The 21,837-nt window shown below is 43.5% G+C and overlaps 1 protein-coding gene across 14 annotated transcripts in view; it reads left to right on the plus strand.

Annotated features, from left to right (window-relative positions):
- PSD3 (pleckstrin and Sec7 domain containing 3) overlaps positions 1-21,837 on the plus strand; it is a 589,734-nt gene that overhangs the window by 488,669 nt on the left and 79,228 nt on the right. For all 14 annotated transcript variants that reach the window (XM_069572780.1, XM_069572779.1, XM_069572782.1 and 11 more), the window contains one exon: positions 4,796-4,989. In XM_069572780.1, coding sequence (XP_069428881.1) covers positions 4,796-4,989 — 194 coding nt within the window. The remainder of the gene's footprint in view (positions 1-4,795; positions 4,990-21,837) is intronic.

The following is a 21,837-nucleotide window of genomic DNA, read 5'->3' on the forward strand; positions in this document are numbered from 1 at the left end:
CTCCTCCTGCCTTCAGTCATTCCCAGCATCAGGGTCGTTTCCAATGGGTCAGCTCTTTTCATCAGGTGGCCAAAGTATTGGAATTTCAGCTTCAGCATCAGTCCTTCCAATGATATTCAAGACTGATTTCCTTTAGGATGGACTGGTTGGATCTCCTTGCAGTCCAAGGGATTCTCAAGAGTCTTCTTCAATACCACAGTTCAAAAGCATCAATTCTTCGGCACTCAGCTTTCTTTATGGTTCAACTCTCACATCCATACATGACTACTGGAAGAAGCATAGCTTTGACTAGACGGACCTTTGTTGGCAAAGTCATGTCTCTGCTTTTTAATATGCTGTCTAGGTTGGTCATAACCTTTCTTCCAAGGAGCAAGCATCTTTTAATTTCATTGTGCGTCACCATCTGCAGTGATTTTGGAGCCCCAAAATAAAGTCTGTCACCGTTTCCACTCTTCCCCCATCTCTTTGCCATAAAGTGATGAGACCAGATGCCATGATCTTGGTTTTCTGAATGTTGAGTTTTAAGCCAACTTTTTCACTCTCCTCTTTCACTTTCATCAAGAGGCTCTTTAGTTTTAAAGTTTAGTTAAAAGTTTTGAAGTTAAGTTTAAAATTTAGTTTTAAAGTTTAACTTAACGGAAATGGCTTCCCTCATAGTTCAGTCGGTAAAGAATCTGCCTGCAATGCAGGAAACCTGGATTCGATTCCTGGTCAGGAAGATCTCCTGGAGAAGGAAATGGCAACCCACTCCAATATTCTTGCCTGGAGAATCCCGTGGACAGAGGAGCCTGGTGGGCTACAGTCCATGGGGTCACAAGATTCAGACACAACTTGGCGACTAAATGGAAATAGAGTAGAAAAGTGGTTTCCAGGGCCTGTGGGGGTGGGGGAAATGAGGAGAGATTGTGCAGAGGGTATAAACTTGATGCTGAAAGGTTAGTAAATTCTGAGCAAATAATGTAAAGCATGGTGACTGCAGTTGGTAACAGTGCATTGTATAACTGAAATTTACTGAGAGCTATACTTAAATTTCTTACCAAAAATAAATACATCTGTAAATATGTGAAGTATTGAATTTGTTAGTTCGATACTGGGGAACCTTTTACAATGCTTGTGTATATCAAATGATCAGGTTGTATACTTAAAATACCTTAGTAAATTAGGTGATTCCCTGGTCTTACAGTGGTTAAGAATCTGCCTTGCAATGCAAGATACACCAGTTCGATCCCTGGCCCGGAAAGATTCCCACATGCTGTGGGGCAGCTGAGCCTGCGTGCTACAGTTGCTGAAGCCCACTCGCCCCAGAGCCCCTGCTCTGCCACAGGAGAGACCACCGCGGTGAGGAGTCCTCACACCCCAACTACTGAGTAGCCCCCGCTCACCACAACTCAAGAAAGCCCACACGCAGCACCAAAGACCCCGTCAGCCAGAAATGAAATAATAAGTATCAAGCTAAATAAATCAGTTTTACCTCAGTAAAGCTGGAGGTGGGGTAGGGGAAAGTAAATGCATAAATAAACTGTATGTCTAGAAAATAAGATAGTACTCAGCAATAAATGGGAACAAACTATTGATTCTCGCAACAGTATGGATGAGTATTAAATATGTTTTGCCAAGTAAAATAAACCATTTATGTGACATTTTAAGAATGCCAAAACTGTTGGAAAGGAAGAGAGACTGGTAGTTCCAGGAGCTGGTCAGGGAGAGGAATTGACTAAAAGAAGGTAGCAAGGGAATGGGGGTGACCGAACCGTTCTGTCTGGTCCTGTGATGGTGGATACAGGATGCATTGCGCATTTCCACCGAACTGTGCATCTAAAGGAGTAGTCGGTTTCGTGTCTGTTCATTTCTTAAAGATTGGCCACAGTATGGGGCATGCAAGATATAGTTCAGACCATACCAAATTAATTTGTTTTCCAAATGACTTCTGTAACCATTTTGTTATATATATTTATTAGGGTTGAACATATAAATAAATTAAGTATATTATAGATAACAGAGCCAGGTTTCTCACTGTTGAAATACAGAGAAGCAAAGGGCAAAGGCTGGAATGAATTTTGTCTTGTGTTGGAGATATCACTATGTATTCATATGAACTCATGAGAGGGAGGGAGGGATAGATAGCTGGATGAATGTATATATATATAAATATTTTATATATTTATATATATATATATATGTATGTGTATGTATATTTATTACACACACATTTCCCTAGGTGTTTCTGTTGAGAGGACCTAGAGGCAGTGGGCACACCTAGCACCTAGATTTGGTTTCTAAGTACCATTCTCCAGTAAATAGGACTGGACTCCTTGGAGAGTGGTTTCTTCCAGGACTGAGACAAGGAAAATACAAGATGAGCTTGGAGGTAGCATCTTGTGGTGTCTGAAAGAAAGGATGTACTTACAAAACAGAAAGGAAAAACGATGAGATGTTGCTAGGACACGGGAGCCTATTTCGTAGGTCATCCAATGAGCAAAGCTGGAAAAATTTGAACAAAAGAGTAACTGTGGTATTTGACTATAATCCAAAGAATAAGATAAATATCTATGTGTCCATACTCACGCAAGAATTCCAATTAGTAATGAAGAAATTAGGGCACTTTTAAAAAAATCACCACTAGATGACTAAAATATTATTGTCATAGGCGAGATCCACAGATGAATGCTAAAATTAGTGGTCAGAAGCTTAAGGAGAAACAGGATGTTTTCATAGTCACAAGGGATCTCCCCAAATTCATTTACAAAGGAAAATAGTAACTTCACAGTACAGAAACTTGCCCCTAACCACCTTAAACAAGTAATCCATGTTCATCCCCCTAATGATAAAACACTTACCTCCTGATGTGGTGGGCTGAGAGGGCGTCACCCATGATATCCTTCTCAAGAATGTATAGCCCCAGTCTAATCATGAGAAGACATCAAACAAACATACAGAACCACCGACTAGTACTCTTCCAAGTGTCTAGATCATGAAGGGCAAGGGAAAGCCTAAGAATCGTCACTGTCGGAGGTGACAAAGGACTCATGACAGTTAAATGTGCTGTGGGGTCACGGATAGGATCCTGGAAAGAAAACATTAGTGGGAAAAAAAAAAGGTGGAATCTGAATGAAGCCTGAAGTTCACTTCTTAGTATTGTATTAGCGTCTTAATTCCGACAGTTTTGTTTTGGTTATGTAAGGTGTTAACACTGGGGGGATTCCATGGGGTCCAGTGGCTAGGACTACGCGCTTCCACTGCAGTGGGCCTGGGTTCCATCTCTGGTAAAGGAGCTAAGATCCCTGCTGCTGTGTGGTGTGACCAAAACAAAGAGTATTCACACTGCAGAAACTGATTGATGAGCTTAAGGGAACTCTGTACTTTTGCAAACCCAAAACTGTCTATTAATAAAAGTTAAATTAAAAGTAAAATACAGTTACCTGAGTCCAGTGATATTTTTATATATTTCACAATTATTTATAAAATACCAATGAAGGAAAAAAAATGCTGTTTTTCTCTGAAAACCAAACAAGCAACTTTGGTGATTATTAAGCTTGTGGTTTATTTTAAATATATTTTGGTGGTGGCTATTTTGGTTGAATTTCTTATCATTAGCTTTTATTTTTCATTGGAGGATCGTTCCTTATCATATTGTGTTGATTTTTGCTGTCTAACAGCGTGAATCAGCTATGCTTATATCCACTCCCTCGTGAGCCTCCCTCCCACCAGCCCACCCCACCCTTGTCGGTCATCACAGAGCCCGGAGCTGAGCTCCCTGCACTATAGGCAGCCTCCCTCTAGTGTCTGTATATCAGCGCATCCCACCCTCTCCTTCCCCTGCTGTGCCTGTAGGTCCACTCTCTATTCCTGCCCTGCAAGGCGGTTTATCAGTACCATTTTTCTAGATTCCATATTTCGGTAGAAATGTTCATGAAAAAAATTCAGTATTCAAAGCTTAACAACAGTGAAACCAGAGGTGATTCAGGACACTGAAACAGGTGACGTAAGACCAATGCTCCTATTCTGGTTGTGTTTTCCAGCAGTATGTCAGAGCTTGTTAACTTTCTTCTCCTCTTCCCCCTCTTTATTAAGTGATTCTGACCGCCTCCGTCTTCCTTAATGTACATCGTAATGTCAGAGGTAAACCTTCCCTGCTTGGAGGAACAGGGGTTCCGAAGGCAGGGCTGGGCAACCAGGGGCTTCCTCAGTTGGTGACGGGATGCGTGGGAAAGCCGAGGCACTGTGCGTGACCGTGTGTGGTGCCCCGTCCGAACCTACTGACAGCTGTACCTGAGCGTTATTAGTAGAGATTACCTGGTTATCTGGCAGGCATAGTCTAACATTGTTTACTGGACTTAGTCTCTGTCTGTCGTATTCTGCACGCTTGGCACTATACTAGGGCACGCAGAAATCAAAATCACGGTCTCTGCCAGAGAAGCTCCACTTGTTTTGAAAGCAGACAAACCTGAGGGTTCTGTAGTAGATGGGAAGGCCAGAGGCTTTGGAGCCTTTGCAGTCATATCCTCTCAGCTTCTTCCTGTAATTCCTGGGACTGTGCTTTGGCATATTTATCTAAACTTTGGGTCTGTTTCCTTACCTGTGGTGTAGGACACTAATGTCAGTCTGCCAAGGCTGCATGGCCACTGATGCCTAACACACAGGAAATGTTTAGCGAGCCGCAGCTGTCCTTATCGTGGTCCTTGTCATCAGGACTTACAGGCCATTAGAAAGTATGATCATTTCTTACACCAGATAACCGTTCAGTGAATATTGTGTTACTCAACCCTTGTGTTCCATCTTTGTTTTATCCTTTTAGAGATGATGAAGAGAAAAAAAAGTCTATGTCTGAGGGTGCCGACGAGAAGGCTAATGGAACGCATCCAAAGAGCATCAGCCGCATTGGGAGCACCACCAACCCATTCCTGGACATTCCTCACGACCCCAATGCCGCTGTGTACAAAAGCGGGTTCTTGGCTCGGAAAATCCATGCAGATATGGATGGAAAGAAGAGTAAGCATCATTTGGTGACATTTCCTGTCTCATTTATTTCATCTTTAAGATAAGCGCAAAATTAAAGTGAATTTATCTGAAGCAAAGGAATAAAGACAAATGATATTTATTTAGAGAAATATTATTGAAATTTGATAAAACCTCTAACCCTAAATCATAAATCCCTTATGTACTCGATCTTCTGCGAATAGAACTTTAGAACTTCAGAACCAGAAGACTCACAGATTATTCATTTCTAACCTCTTATTCATCTATTTATTCCTGCCTTCAGCAAATAGCTTTGAGTACCTGACATGCGCTAGGCGTCAAAAATACAGAAGTATATAGAAAGGACAAGGGCCTTATCGCCATGGAGTTTCCATTTCTGGTGGTTGAAGGAAAGGTTCAACTTATAACACATAGACTAATAAATAGCACGAGGCCCTGGAAACGAAGCAAGGAGGGACAGAATTGTGATCCAGGCACACACGTGGAGCGTGGACGTCCGTGGAGGAGGGACAGGTGTGTGTAGGCAACGTGTGCTTCGTCCTGGGAAACGGAAGGAGGGCCGTGTGACAGGATGGCCTGCTGACGTGTGATGTTGGGAGTCCAGGTGGAATGGAGTGTGTCTGTGTCTAGAATCGCCTTTGCAGAGGGTGAAAGGGCAGTTGCATGTAGGCAGTACAGTGGATGGACTGAGATAGCTGCGGCGTATGCCCAGCTTTAGGCTGCTCCTGCAGACACAGGCTTGCGGCGCTGGGATGCACAGTCCCGCTGCTTCCGTCTGCACTGCACGTATTTTCCTTCATGTGCTAGCATATTCTAGCACGCTCTGCCAGGGTGCAGTCAAGAGAAATGTTGCGATAGTGTGGCTTTGACGCTGGCTCACGGTGCTCCCCCGGTTCTGTAGGACTGCCCCACCACCTTTTCTAGGTGCCCTGCGCACTAGCCTCCCCAGGCTACTTGGTCTTCTCCAACAACATTGTGTCTGCAAGCCAGTTGCAAGTGAAACTTAAGCCTAACAGCTTAGGGAAAAGGGGCAAGGAGATACCTGAAGATGAAGAATTGTCTCCAGGGCATTTCCTGCATTTCTTTCTCTTTATTATTTTGTGTATCATATTTATTCTTTTCTTATTGAGGTATAATTGATTTATAATATCTTCAGGTGTATAACATAGTGATTCAAAAATTTTATAGGTTATACTCCAGTTATAGTTGTTATAAAATATTGGCTGGAATTCCCTGTGCTAGACAATGTATCCTTGTAGCTTATTTACTTTATATGTAGTAGTTTTTACCCCTTAATTTCCCACCCTTATATTGCTCCTTCCCCATCCCTCTCCCCATGGTAGACACTGGTTTGTACTATATATCTGTGAGTCTGTTTCATTTTTGGAATATTCACTCATTTGTTTCTTAGATTCCATGAATAAGTGGTGAAACATAGTGTTTATCTTCCTCTGTCTGCCTTATTTCACTAGCCATAATGCTCTCCAGAGCCATTCATATTGTTGCAAATGGCAGAATCGCATTCTTCTTCATATCTGAGTAATATTCCATTGTGTGCATGCGTGCATGTGTGTGTGTGTGTGTCTCACATCTTCTTTATTCACTTATCAGTTGATGGACACTTATCTTGGCTGAAAAGTTGGCTGATAGCTTATAGGAGCTCCTTTGTAAGTAACTCGTTGCTTTTACCTTGATGCTTTTCATCTTCTGTCTGTAGTTTTCATTCTTGCCATTTTAATTGCAGTGTGTCAGTGCCCCCTTTGGGTTGGTCCTGTTTCAGACTGCGGATTTTCAACCACGTAGTCTGTTTCCTTTCCCAGGATGGGGAAGTCTTCAGCCATCATGGATTCAAGTATGTTGTCGTCCACGTACTCTCTTCTCCTTCTGGTGCCCCTGCACTGAGAACGCTGGTGCCCTTGATGTTGCCCCCAGAGATCTCTTAAACTATCCTCATTCCTTTTTATTCTTTAGTCCGTCTTCTAGTTCACTGATCCTCTGTATCATTTCGTCTACTGCCGATTCCCTGGAGTGTATTTTTCCATTTCAGCTACTGCATTCTTCATCTCTGTTTAGCTGTTGTTTGTATTTTCTAACTCTTTGTGAAAAAGCCCCAACTTCTGCCTCTGTTCATTCATTCTTCTCTCGAGTCCTTTGGTCGTCTTTACAGTTGGTACCCTGAACATTTCTCAATTAAATGGCGTATCTCCACCTAGTTCTTCTTCTAGGGCGTCTACTTGTTCCTGTATTTGGAACACGTTCTCCTGTCATCCCATTGTGCCTTATTTGCTGATATCTGATACCTTGGTTACGTTTCCTGACCTTGGAGAATGACCTTTGGCAGGGACTTCCCGCGTAGCCCAGCAGCACTCAGGGCTCTGTGCTCCAGGGGTGCCTCCTAAGACGGCTTTGTGGGTCCTCCCCTTGTGGTGGGCTGGCTACGCTGGGTAGTCTCGTAGGCATGGCTGGCCCTGGTCTAGTTGCTTGCCAGGCCCTCCTTGTGTAGAGGTTGCTGCTCACTGGTTGGTGCGCCTGAGTCGCAGGGTAGCTGGTTGCCTCACTCCTGGTGAGCCCCAGGGTGCATGCTGGGCCAGTGACGGGCAGAGCCAGGTCCTGGGGTCTAACTGCAGGATCCAGGGGTGCCAGTGCTGGAATTGTACCTCTGTTGCATGGAACTGGATCCTGGGGAACTGGCTAAGGGACCCAGTGTCCCTCAGAGCTGGCGTTGGCCTGAAGGTAGGCAGGCCAGGGCCCAGCTCGTGGGTGGGCTCAGTCTTCAGGCTCCAAGGCTACAGTTTTCCTTGGGTGTGTCTCTGCCTGCTGGTGGGTGATGCTGGTCCCAAGGCTAGAAGCAGGATCATGGGGAGTGGGGCCAAGGCCCAGGAGATTCTGGGGCTGGTTCCTGCTCACTCTGCGTGGAGCTGGGTCCTGGGGTCTATGGCTGCAGGGCCCTGAGGCTCCCAGGCCTGGGTCCTGGGTGCTGGTGTGTGCAGCCAGGTCCTGGGCCCTCTGGTGGACAGGGTGTGTTCAGGGCCAGCTGTGGGCTCAGGGAGGCCTTAAGGCAGCCTTCTGGTGGGAGGGACTGTGTCCCCACCTAGTTAACTGCCTGGCCTGAGTTCCTGGTTCCTTCAGGTTGGTGGGTGGAGGTGTAGCTGGGTCCCGAGCCTCGTCAGTCAAGGGGAGGACCCACAGGGCGCTTGCCAGCCCATGTCCCGAGGTAGAGCGGGCGTCTGCAGTGGCTGGCGCCTGAGTGTCCCAGGAGGGCTGCAGCTGCCCCAGCCTCTCTGAGAGGCTCTCTGACATCAGCAGGTGGGTCTGACCCTGGATCCTTTCAAATGACTGCTTCAAAGCCTTAGTTATCTCCTTTGAGAATTTCTGGTTGTTCAGGACAGTTTTAAATATCACAGGCTTTTTCTTTTTAGCAACATAAGACGTTCTGCCTGTTGCCTGCCTCTGCTTCACTCTCTGTTTCTGATCCTGCCTCAGAACCCAAAATAGGTGGGAAAACAGATGGCTCAGGTGAGATGGGGCCGACTGGGCCCGGTCTGCAGACTTGACTCCTACGCTTGTGTTACCACTCAGGGCTCTTCACCTCTGCCTTTGAGAGAGGGGTTGCACAAGGAGCCTTGAAGTTTCAGGCTGTAGTCCTCAGGCTCTTCCCAGATATTCCCAATTCAACTTTTCGTGGGTTTTAAGATCACCTTAGTATGGACAAGATGATTCAGCATTTTCAGTACAGGAAAGTGCATAATTTCTAATGATAATTAGATAATCAGTCATCTCTAATTCTTTGCAACCCCAGGCTCCTCTATCCATGGAATTCTCTAAGCAAAAATACGGGAGTAGGTAGCCATTCCCTTCTCTAGGGAATCTTCCCAACGCAGGGATTGAACCCATGTCTCCTACACTGCAGGCAGATTCTTTTATCAGCTGAGCCATCAACAAAGCCCAGTGATAATTTATATCCACTATTTGCCAACAAAGGTCCGTCTAGTCAAGGCTATGGTTTTTCCAGTGGTCATGTATGGATGCGAGAGTTGGACTGTGAAGAAAGCTGAGTGCCAGAGAATTGATGCTTTTGAAGTGTGGTGTTGGAGAAGACTCTTGAGAGTCCCTTGGACTGCAAGGAGATTCAACCAGTCCATTCTGAAGGAGATCAGCCCTGGGTGTTCTTTGGAAGGACTGATGCTAAAGCTGAAACTCCAGTACTTTGGCCACCTCATGTGAAGAGTTGACTCATTGGAAAAGACTCTGATGCTAGGAGGGATTGGGGGCAGGAGGAGAAGGGGACGACCGAGGATGAGATGGCTGGATGGCATCACTGACTCGATAGATGTGAGTCTGAGTGAACTCTGGGAGTTGATGATGATGGACAGGGAGGCCTGGCGTGCTGAGATTCATGGGGTCGCAAAGAGTCGGACACGACTGAGCAACTGAACTGAATTGAACTGAACTGAAAGTTTATCAAGAAGCAGCAGTTAGAACTATGGAACAACAGACTGGTTCCAAATAGGAAAAGGAGTACGTCAAGGCTGTATACTGTCACCCTGCTTATTTAACTTCTATGCAGAGTACATCATGAGAAACGCTGGGCTAGGTGAAGCACAAGCTGGAATCAAGACTGCTGGGAGAAATATCAGTAACCTCAGATATGCAGATGATACCACCTTTATGGCAAAAAGTGAAGAAGAACTAAAGAGCCTCTTGATGAAAGTGAAAGAGGAAAGTGAAAAAGTTGGGTTAAAACTCAACATTAAGAAAACTAAGATCATGGCATCTGGTCCCATCACTTCATGGCAAGTAGATAGGGAAACAATGGAAACAGTGTCAGACTTTATTTTTCTGGGCTCCAAAACCACTGCAGATGGTGACTGCAACCATGAAATTAAAAGACGCTTGCTCTTTAGAAGTGAAGTTATGACCAACCTAGACAGCATATTAAAAAGCAGAGACATTATTTTGCCAAAAAAGGTCCATCTAGTCAAAGGTTTGGTTTTTCCAGTAGTCATGTATGGATGTGAGAGTTGGACTATAAAGAAAGCTGACTGCTGAAGAATTGATGCTTTTGATCTGTGGTGTTGGAGAAGACTCTTGAGAGTCCCTTGGACTGCAAGAAGATCCAACCAGTCCATCCTAAAGGAGATCAGTCCTGAATATTCATTGGGAGGACTGATGTTGAAGCTGAAACTCCAATACTTTGGCCACCTGATGTGAAGAACTGACTCATTTGAAAAGACCCTGATGCTGGGAAAGATTGAAGGCTGGAGGAGAAAGGGACGACAGAGGATGAGATGGTTGGATGGCATCACTGACTCAATGGACATGAGTTTGAGTAAGTTCCCGGAGTTGGTGATGGACAGAGAGGCCTGGCATACTGCAGTCCATGGGGTCTCAAAGAGTTGGACACAACAGAGTGACTGAACTGAACTGAAAGTTTATCAACTTCAAGCGCATCGTCTGAGTTCTAAAAATGTATACAGTTGTGTGACTGCCATCACAAGACATATAACATTTCCATCAGCTGAAAAAGTTCTTGTAGTTAATTCCTTCCACTTTACTCCCAGTGGCAACCCTTTCTTGTTCTTGGGCACTGAGCTTTCTCTTTCCTATAATTTCAGTGAATGGAATCCTGCATACCTTTTTGTGCTTGGCTTCTTTTGCTTGGTTGTGTTCTTTGCAGATCCATTCCATTGCTGGGATATCCCACAGTTTACACATTCACCAGTTGGGCTTTTGTGTTTTCAGTTTGGGGCTTTATAAATAACCTTGCTTTGGATATTCTCAGACAAGTCGATGCATACACAAATGGTTTCATCTCTTTTCAGAAGGGACCTTAGGGTGAGGGAGTGAGCCTGCTGGGATGTATACTAAGTATGCATTTAATTTTTTAATAAACTTCTAAACTTTCCAAACTGTACTGTTTTGCATTCCTGAAAACTGTGCATTTTATGTCCTCTTGAAAAGACCTTCCTTATTCCCGGTCACATTCCTTAGTTTGAAATCTACTTTGTCTAATATTAATATAGTGACTGCTTTATTGACTATGGCAAAGCCTTTGACTGTGTGGATCACAATAAACTGTGGAAAATTCTGAAAGAGATGGGAATACCAGAGCACCTGACCTGCATCTTGAGAAACCTCTATACAGGTCAGGAAGCAACAGTTAGAACTGGACACAGAACAACAGACTGGTTCCAAATAGGAAAAGGAGTACGTCAAGGCTGTATATTGTCACCCTGCTTATTTAACTTATATGCAGAGTACATCATGAGAAATGCTGGGCTGGAGGAAGCACAAGCTGGAATCAAGACTGCCAGGAGAAATATCAATAACCTCAGATATGCAGATGACACCACCCTGATGGCAGAAAGTGAAGAGGAACTAAAAAGCCTCTGATGAAAGTGAAAGAGGAGAGTGGAAAAGTTGGCTTAAAGCTCAACATTCAGAAAACTAAGATCATGGCATCCAGTCCCATCCCTTCATGGCAGATAAATGGGGAAACAGTAGAAACAGTGGCTGACTTTATTTTTGGGGGCTCCAAAATCACTGCAGATGGTTACTGCAGCCATGAAATTAAAAGACGCTTACTCCTTGGAAGGAAAGTTATGACCAACCTAGATAGCATATTGAAAAGCAGAGACATTACTCTGCCAACATAGGTCTGTCTAGTCAAGGCTATGGTTTTTCCTGTGGTCATGTATGGATGTGAGAGTTGGACTATAAAGAAAGCCAAGCACCGAGGAATTGATGCTTTTGAACTGTGGTGTTGGAGAAGACTCTTGAGAGTCCCTTGGACTGCAAGAAGATCCAACCAGTCCATCCTGAAGGAGATCAGCCCTGGGTGTTCTTTGGGAGGAATGATGCTAAAGCTGAAACTCCAGTACTTTGGCCACCTGATCCGAAGAGCTGACTCACTGGAAAAGACCCTGATGCTGGGAAAGATTGAGGGTAGGATGAGAAGGGGATGACAGAGGATGAGATGGGTGAATGGCATCACCGACAGAATGGACATGGGTTTGGGTGGACTCCGGGAGTTGGTGATGGACAGGGAGGCCTGGCGTGCTGCGGTTCATGGGGTTGCAGAGTCGGACATGACTGAGCGACTGAACTGAACTGAATATAGTGACTCTAGCTTTCTTTTCAATTTTTGCATAATATACAGAAATTTTTTCTAGCTTTGTTTTCTTACTCCATGATCTTGTCTTTAAACTTGTTTTATACAGTGTACTGGTGGTTCCTTTCTACCAACTGTCTTTTAATTGGAGTGTTTACATTTATAATAATGGTGGATATCGTTGACTTTAATTCTGCCATCTGGCTGTTTGATTTTTATTTTTTCTTCTTTCTCTGCCTTTTATGGGATTGCGTGTGGATGTGTGTGGTTCAGTCTTTCTTCACTTGTTGGCATATTAGTTATACATCTTTAATAATTTTCATTATTGCTGGAGGGTTTACAGTATAAGGTTCAACTTGTCAGTTTGCCCTCAAATGTTACTACTTTGAGTGCTTTGAAACCTTTATAACAGGTTTCCCCTTTCTCTTTACTAGCAATGTGCTATTATCATACATTTTAATTATGTTTATTAAACTCATACTACATTGTTATTATTTTTGCTTTAAAAAGAAATGTGTTCTTTACATTTACTCACATACTGACCATTGCTGGTGTACCGGGTTCCTTTTTCCAATTTCGCATTTCTGTTTAGTGTCTTTTTTTTTCCTTCCTGAACAATTTCTTTCAACATATCTTATAGTAAACTGCTGGTTCTCATGTTTTACTGGCTTTTAAAATAATTTGTGCTGCACCTTAACCTTAGGAATTTGTATTCACTGGTGTAGAATTCCTTGACAGTGCTTTCATTTTTGTTTAAAATTTTAATGTATTCCATTGTTCTCTGCCCTGTGTGGCTTAGACAAAGGTCTGCTGTCATTTTTTGTTCCGCTATACATAGTGTGGATTTCTGCCCCTCTGGCCACTCTCAAAAGTTTTCTCTTTATCTTTGATTTTAAGTAGTTTTATTGTGAGGTGCTTTACTTTATGTTTTCCTTGCCTGGTGATTATTTTTAAGTTCTCGGATTCATTGGTTTGTGGTTTTCACCAATTCTAGAATTTCCCCAGTCATCATTTTTATAGTACCCACCCTTCTCTCTGGGACCCTAGTTCCCTATATGTTGCACCATATTACATTTTTTCCAACTCTTTTTTTGTTTGTTTCTTCAGTACTTTAACAATTTTTATTGCTTTTTCTTCAAGTTTACCACAGTATTTTTATTCGACATATAGTATTTTTATCTTAGAAACGGCAAAGTGAACTTTTTTATCCTCTGTTTCTCTCCTTATCAAGTTTGTATCTTTCTTAATATCCTTGAGCATATTTTTCATGTTGACAATAGCTGTTTTAAGGTCCTTCTCTTCAAATTTCATTCTGTCTTTTCTGGAACTGTTACAGTCTTTGCATTCCTAACAAGTTTTATTTGGATGCCAGACAATGTGACATTTTTCAGGGTGGATTTGGTTCTATTCCTTTAAAGAATGTTGGATTTTATTCCATTGTCCAAATGAGTGACTTGCTGACTAGGTGAACCCGTTAAAGTCTTGCCTTTACCCTTTGTTCCAGGAGGGCCGGGCTTCACAGGTGGTGCCAGTGGTAAAGACCCCGCCTGCCAATGCAGGAGACTTAGGAGACATGGCTACAGCCCCTGGGTCGGGAAGATCCCCCGGAGGAGGGCATGGCCACCCACTCCAGTATGCTTGCCTGGAAAATCCCAGGGACAGAGGAGCCTGGCAGGCTACAGTCCATAGCGCTGCCAAGAGTCGGAAACAACTGAAGCAACTTAGCGCACATGCACACGTGATAGATCTGGAGCAGCCTTTGTGTGGGGACTCACTTAGCTGCATTCAGTTCAGTTCAGTTCAGTTCAGTCGCTCAGTTGTGTCCGATTCTTTGCGACCCCATGAATCGCAGCACGCCAGGCCTCCCTGTCCATCACCAGCTCCTAGAGTTCACTCAAACTCACGTCCATCGAGTCGGTGATGCCATCCAGCCATCTCATCCTCTGCCGTCCCCTTCTCCTCCTGCCCCCAATCCCTCCCAGCATCAGAGTCTTTTCCAATGAGTCAGCTCTTCTCATGAGGTGGCCAAAGTATTGGAGTTTCAGCTTTAGCATCATTCCTTCCAAAGAACACCCAGGGCTGATCTCCTTTAGAATGGACTGGTTGGATCTCCTTGCAGTCCAAGGGACTCTCAAGAGTCTTCTCCAACACCACAGTTCAAAAGCATCAATTCTTCGGCCCTCAGCCTTCTTCACAGTCGAACTCTCACATCCATACATGACCACTGGAAAAACCATAGCCTTGACTAGATGGACCTTTGTTGGCAAAATAATGTCTCTGCTTTTGAATATGCTATCTAGGTTGGTCATAACTTTCCTTCCAAGGAGTAAGCGTCTTTTAATTTCATGGCTGCAGTCACCATCTGCAGTGATTTTAGAGCCCCCAAAAATAAAGTCTGACACTGTTTCCACTGTTTCCCCATCTATTTGCCATGAAGTGATGGGACCAGATGCCGTGATCTTCGTTTTCTGAATGTTGAGCTTTAAGCCAACTTTTTCACTCTCCTCTTTCATTTTCATCAAGAGGCTTTTGAGTTCCTCTTCACTTTCTGCCATAAGGGTGGTGTCGTCTGCATATCTAAGTTATTAATATTTCTCCTGGCAGTTTTGATTCCAGCTTCTGCTTCTTCCCGCCCAGCGTTTCTCATGATGTACTCTGCATATAAGTTAAATAAGCAGGGTGGCAGTGTACAGCCTTGGCGTGCTCCTTTTCCTATTTGGAACCAGTCTGTTGTTCCATGTCCAGTTCTAACTGTTGCTTCCTGACCTGCATATAGGTTTCTCAAGCATTACTAAAGCATTATTACTCTTCTTTAGACTCTCTTCAATGCCCTGGTGTAATAAAGTCTTTCCAGTCTGTCTGATGAGAATATAGACTGTTCTTAGCCCTGTGTGAGCTCTTAAAACTACTCATTCTACTCCTTATCTGTGATGCATCGGTCCATTTCTTTTCATGAGTGTTCAGATCAGTGTTCCGGCCAAAATCCTGGGATTCCCCCACAGATCTTCAGAGCTGTGTCTCTGTGCAGCTGTCTCTCTCTCTTTGTCTCTCTGTCTCTGCTCCATAAATTATAGCCACCTCAGCCTCACCAAACTTCCTCTTCAGCTCATCAACTCAGCACACAGCTCCAAGCACCCTGTTTACTGCTGGATCTTAGTTAAGACACTTCCTCCAAGCAGAAATCTGGGCTTACCTTAGTTGTTCCTCTCTCTTCAAATTTCTCTTCTTTCAGTTCAAATCTGCCTAGTGTACGGTGTCTGAAAACTATTGTTTTATATATATTGTTCTGTTTTCTAGTTGCTATGGTGTAGTTTCTGCAGTGGTTAGTCTTTAATGAGCATAGCTACAACTACCCTGATTATTGATCCCTGTTGTTAAGAAATTTCTTCCTAGTTGCCTCAGTCCTCAAGACCTAGTATTTAACTGGATTGAGAAAGTGACAAGGAATTCTAGGTATTTGAGTGTGATCAGGTGTTTATGTGGAGTGCCAGAATGGGATTTGTCTTCTTCCCAGCTAATCTCTTCCATAATCTCCCCACCCCCCATCCCTTTTATTGGACTTCCGGTCATATCTGCTTTAACTGGTTAATCTCGCTCCTGGATGGCTTACCACACCATCGCCTGACCCACTTCTGAACACATCCTTCTGTTTTGAGAGCTGGTCACCATAAGCAGATTTAAAATACGTTTTGTATTACTCATATCTACTGCATTTTAAAACACATCCCTTGCATTTCTGATATCTTAGAAGAGTGAAAAGCAGTAGTGGAGCTTTCCTGGAAGGGAAGAGCTGAATAATTTTTGAGAAGTTTGCATCATGATGCCTCTTGGGTACATTACTCTGCTAAGTCTGCAGAAACTTATGTGGATTCATCATATTCACTGTAGCCATCTCAGGTGGCCTGTAACGTCCTTGGAGCAGGGCTTGGGTTCCCAGCCACAGACAGGGGCCAGATCACGGTGTTGAAAGCCCCAGATCCCAGCCGCTAGACCAGTGGTCAGTGACAAGGGCGCTGGCCCTTCGGCTTTGCACAAAAGAATTTCCACAAAGACAGAAAGTAGTGAAGCCAGTGAAGTAGTTATTAAGAGGAAAGAGTCCGGTATGTCTGGATGGACAGACAGGCAGACTTGGAGCGAGCGTCCCCGAGTTGCACCCTCATAGCAGTTTAAGTCACTTACATGGGGCGTTTCTTTCGGTTTTCCTTTGGCCCATCATTCTGATTTGCCCGGTTCACAGTCCATATTTGGTGTGTATCAGGATCCTTCCCTGTGTGCACATGCATCTCTTAGCCACGATGGTTTCTACCACAAGGGAGTACAGGTAACTTATGTTAGTTGACATCACTCCCTTTGACCTCCAAGGAGCTTTTCTGCGCACATGTGGTTGAGGAGATCTCCTGACTTCAGGAATGAGAAATACGTGGGTCTGGGCAGGGCGCAGCCTCTTCCTTTAATTGTCCTGCTATTCTTATTTTGGAGTGGTCAATAGGGAATGAATGTCCCGTTGCTTTACGCTGAGGGGTGCCTGTCTGCCTCCTGCCTCAGGACTCCGCTGCATCTGTGCGTATGTGTATGCCTGGGTGGGTGCTCTGATGAAAGTTTTCCATAAGTGAAGGTTTGGGTCAAAAGCCTGTGGAAAGATTAAAACCTTGGTTAACTTGTCTGTAAAGGACCACCTGTCCAACTCAAGATTTATTTCTTTCATTTTTAAAATTTATTCTAAAATACTAAATTTGTCAGAGTATTTCAATTTCTCATATAAACATTTTTTTTTAAACTTGGAGATTTTCTTTCCTCTTATTTATTTAGTCTTTTAAAGACATGCTTTCACTTTCACTTTAAAAATATGCTTAGCTCAGAAATTTGTCCAGGAAACAAATCATGATTAAAAGCAAATGTTCTGTCTCATAGAAGTATATGTGTTCACCAGACCCATTAAATCTGACACTGAGGGCAAGATTTGAACAGTCAAGTTTAGAAAACAAAGTGTATCTTCTGGATTTTGTCAAGCAGAATGAAAAATAAAGTTCTATATACGCTCTTAGTTTTATTAACCAATGCAAGATATCTGTGGAAATAAAAAAAATGGAAACAAGGTATTCTAAATATGAATGTGCTAAGTGATGATGAATAAGAAAGATAATCAAGTGATTACTCAATATTAGTGCTTTTTCCTAAGCACTTCATTTAATCTATGAAGCAGGTATTACTACTATTATCCCCATTTTACTAAGGAGGAAATTCATCTTAAATTTATTAGCCAAAGCTATCGAATGTCAGGAAATCTGGTAGAACTAAAATCTGATTATACCAAACTAACTATGGCACATTATTAAAAGCAGTGCCCATGAGAACATATGCCTAGAAAACATTCAAGTTCTCCATGTCTGTGCCATCAGGACTGGGGCATGTATTTGGGTGACTAAAGGTCTCAGCCTAGGGCCAGCAGGGTCTAAGCATGCCTTTTATTGGGGCAACCCGGCACTGTTTGGTAAATTGAGTTGTGTGGATTTATCTGCATTTTCTGGCTGGCCATCCTTTCCACAAGTCCCCATCCCATCGTGCCAGGCCTCCTCACACACAGTCACTGCTTCTCTGGCCCCTGAGTCTTCCGACACCGTGGACCACCTCCCCTGCCCCCCACCTCCCACTGAGACTGGCGCCGCCTGCAGGGACAGGGGCAGACAGAGGGGCAGAGGCCCTGCCTAGCACTGTGCTCCCACCTCAGTGTCAGCATAGCAAGAAATAAGCGCCACACTCTACGTCAGTAGAGGTGCAAGAGATGAACTTTTTTCCTCTGTGAATTAAACACTCCTCAAGCGCCTAAAACTATACACACACAAAGACTATCTTACATATAGCCTCTCTCCACTTAGGCGCTTCCCTTTAGGTGTACAATACATACCATACAGGACATTACAATCTAGACTCCACGGCACAAATTTTTAAAGACGTATATTGTCAGCTAAGATACCGCATAAGATGTTCAGAATTGAGAAGTGCAGCTGGACCATGCTGACCATCTCCCAGATGACGAGATACCCAGAGGACAGTGGAGCAGATAGGAGGGTCCGGAAGTAGCCGTGTTAGTGTTTATGGTAACGTGGTCATGAAACAGAGGCAGTGAGTGAGATCATTTGAAGACTACGGAAGTGTTTCAGCAAACGGTGCTGAGGGTGTGTGTAAGTGCGGTAGGTGACTGGGTGATGTGTGTGCTGTGGGGGCATGTGGCTGTGTGTGGAAGGGATGAGGAGTGTATGGTGAGTGTGTGCGTATGGAATGCAGGTGGGTGTGGATGGGGGCTGTGGGGTGTATGTGCTTCTGAGTATGTTCCCCCATCTCAGCCCAACTGTAAAAACCAGTTTCAGATAGATCCAAGGTCAACATTTGAGAGACAGAATCCAAAATGTTTAGAGCAAAATGTAAACATCTTCATGACCTTTGGGTAAATAATGCTCTCTTAATAGCTGAGTAATATTGCAGTGTCTGTGGACCACATCTTCTTTATCCGTGGATCTGTTGATGGACAGGTAGGTTGCTTTCATGTCCTGGCTATTGTAAACAGAGCTGCAATGAACACTGGGGTACACGTATCCTTTCAGATCCTGTTTTTCTCTGGGTATATGCCCAGGAGTGGGATTGCAGGGTCATAAGGTAGCTCTGCTTTTAGGTTTTTAAGGAACCTCCTTACTGTTCTCCTGGAGAAGGCAATGGCAACCCACTCCAGTACCCTTGCCTGGAAAATCCCATGGACAGAGGAGCCTGGTGGGCTGCAGTCCATGGGGTCTTGAAGAGTCGGACACGACTGAGCGACTTCACTTTCACTTTTCACTTTCATGCATTGAACAAGGACATGGCAACCTACTCCAGCGTTCTTGCCTGGTGGGCTGCCGTCTATGGGGTTGCACAGAGTCAGACACCACTAAAGCAACTTAGCAGTAGCAGCAGCATACTGTTCTCCATAGTGACTGTACCGATTTACATTCCCACTTACCATGTAGGAGGGTTCCGAGAAAGCTCTCTTAAGATTTAGAGAAACCAAAACAGTGAAAGGGATATATTGTTAGAGTGGCTCAGAGAGTAAAGAATCCACCTGCAGTGCAGGAGACCCGGGTTCAATCCCTGGGTCGGGAAGATCCCTGGGAGAAGGGAACGGCAATGCACTCCAGCATTCTTGCCTGGAGAATCCCATGGGCAGAGGGGCCTGGCAGGCCACAGTCCATGGGGTTGCAGAGAGTCGGGCATGACTGCAGTGGCTTAGCATGGCATACGTAAATATATGAAGAGATCCTCAGCCTTACCAATAACCCTCAGATCGCCAAGGATCCTCAGATTAAACACACAGTGAGACATCATCTCACATGTCACACTGGCCAGAATTTGGAAGAGTAATATACCAAATGTTGGCAAGCCTTTTAGAGCAATGTGAGTGTTGGTAGCCTCCTCGCTTTGGAAGACAATTGGCAATAATAAATAAAGTTGGAAGAATTTACACCCGTGTCTCAGTTAATCCCGTCCAAAGTGTGTATTTACAGAAACTCTTGCTGTTTTACGTGAAATGGATTGTTCATAGCAACCTTTACAATAGCTCAAAATAAAACAACATAAATGGCCCTTGAAACCTTGGAAGGGTTTCATATATTTATGTAATAGAAACCTATGTAACTGTGAAAAGCAAATAACTAGAGTTACAATTTTTAACATGAATGACTCTCACAAAAGGTAATGTTTAATGAAAATTTTAACTTGCAGAGAAATGTGTACATATGGTAACATCCTAAAGCATGCAACACAGCACGGTTTTTAATGGGACTACATTCATATACAGAAATTTATTCTGGCAAGGGGAAGAACATGCAGTCAACGAGGCGTATACAGCAATTCAGCTGTCACGATAATTCTTCAACATTTGGTACGTGTGTGTTTATTGCTCCAGACAACCTTCTGACCTCTTGATGTTTCATCATAAAATTTTTAAAACTTTATAGCATATCTGACTGAATGGGAAGTTTAGAAACAATTGGTATTTTTCTTGAAACTTGTTCAGGAAAAATAACAATTATAAAACCCAAACCCCCAAATTAGTATTCACCAGTGTAACACTTTAAACCTTCAACACAATAGTAAGATTGTGTTGATTTTTCACATTGAGAGATGCAGAAGACTTAATTATATCAGTGAGAAATCTTTTCTCAAATGTCACATTGGCCAGGATTTGGAAGAGGAACGATACCAAATGTTGGCAAGCATTTTAGAGCAATGTGAGTGTCAGTAGTCTCCCCACTTTGGAAGACAGTTGGCAATAATAAATAAAATTGGAAGAGCCTTTATACAATGGGATGTGAATATTGTTTCCCTTAACCCTGTGAGATTCACCTTAACACTGTGAGATACAGATGGAAGAATTTGGGATATGAAAGCAGAGATCAGAGAACCCAAGGGACACAGGAAGAGAACCATCATGCTACTCTTAGTTTTTTTTTTTAACATAATCAAATAGTTTTATTCATTTATCTAAGCCTATAACAGATCAAGTGGAAAAAGGTATAAATTACATTTACAGAAATAGTTTCTATGCATGACTGCATATATATATAGTTACGTGTATAGATATAGTTACACAGACAATTCTACACATCATGCTGCTCTTAGAAAGAAGTAGAAACAGGCTGCCTGATCCCCAGGACATAGGAAATAATGCACATGCTTGAAACTGCTGGGGCGACACATGGTGGTTTAGTCGCTAAGTCATGTCCGACTCTTGCTACCCCAGACTGCAACCTACCAGGCTACTCTGTCCATATTCTCCAGGCAAAAATACTGGAGTGGGTTGCCGTTTCCTTCTCTAAGGGGCAACACCGTGATGCAAATAGAAGCCATAGACATGTACATGTACTGGGCAGGTGGGATGGAGCAGTCACATGTTCTGAAGCCTCATCTCTCTCAGCTGAAAAGCAATAGAGAATTTTGCAATCTGTTAGCACACTGTTTAAGGGCATGATGCAAATTAACTACCCTGTGTTAGTCGCTCAGTCATGTCCAGCTGTTTGGGACACTATGGACTGTAGCCCACCAGGCTCCCCTGTCCATGGGATTCTCCAGGCAAGAATACTGGAGTGGGTTGCCATGCCCTCTTCCAGGGGGTCTTCCCGACCCAGGGATAGAACCTGCATCTCCTGCATTATACCCTGAGACACAGTAAATGTTAAAAAGTGGTTCCTTTTGGAAAATGGATTGGCAGAGTTGGGAGAAGTGAATTAAAAGTGGCTAACTATGTGGACCTATCACTTTAGTAATTTTGAAATATTTTAAATACATTTCCAGTACAGATTCTTCAGTGATTTTACCCATCTGAGATTTGTTTCTATTTGAAATATGGAAATGTTCATTGCTTTTTAAGAGTGTGGGAGCCATATTTGTTTCACATTTTAAAATCTCATTTTGAGCGCTTCGGATGTAAGGAGTGCTGGAAAGTGTCTTGAGAAGGTTAGGGGGTTTCACCCACTTTAGAGGGATTTGCACATTGCCTATCAGCGAAGGTTTTGAAAATTCAGTCCCGCATGTCAAATTTGAGGAAGCAGACATTATTCTGAGTCACCCATACTGAAAATAGAGTTGATAATGGCAATACAGGCAGAGATCTTTGCTATTGTGTAACATTGGGAACAGCGACACTATAATTAAGAGCTAATAAAAGTGGGATTTTTTTTCCCCCCAGAAGAGAGTGTCTCCTCCTGTTAGAGAAAGAC

Source organism: Ovis canadensis, chromosome 26 (genome assembly GCF_042477335.2).
Source record: "Ovis canadensis isolate MfBH-ARS-UI-01 breed Bighorn chromosome 26, ARS-UI_OviCan_v2, whole genome shotgun sequence".
Taxonomy (NCBI): Eukaryota; Metazoa; Chordata; class Mammalia; order Artiodactyla; family Bovidae; genus Ovis; species Ovis canadensis.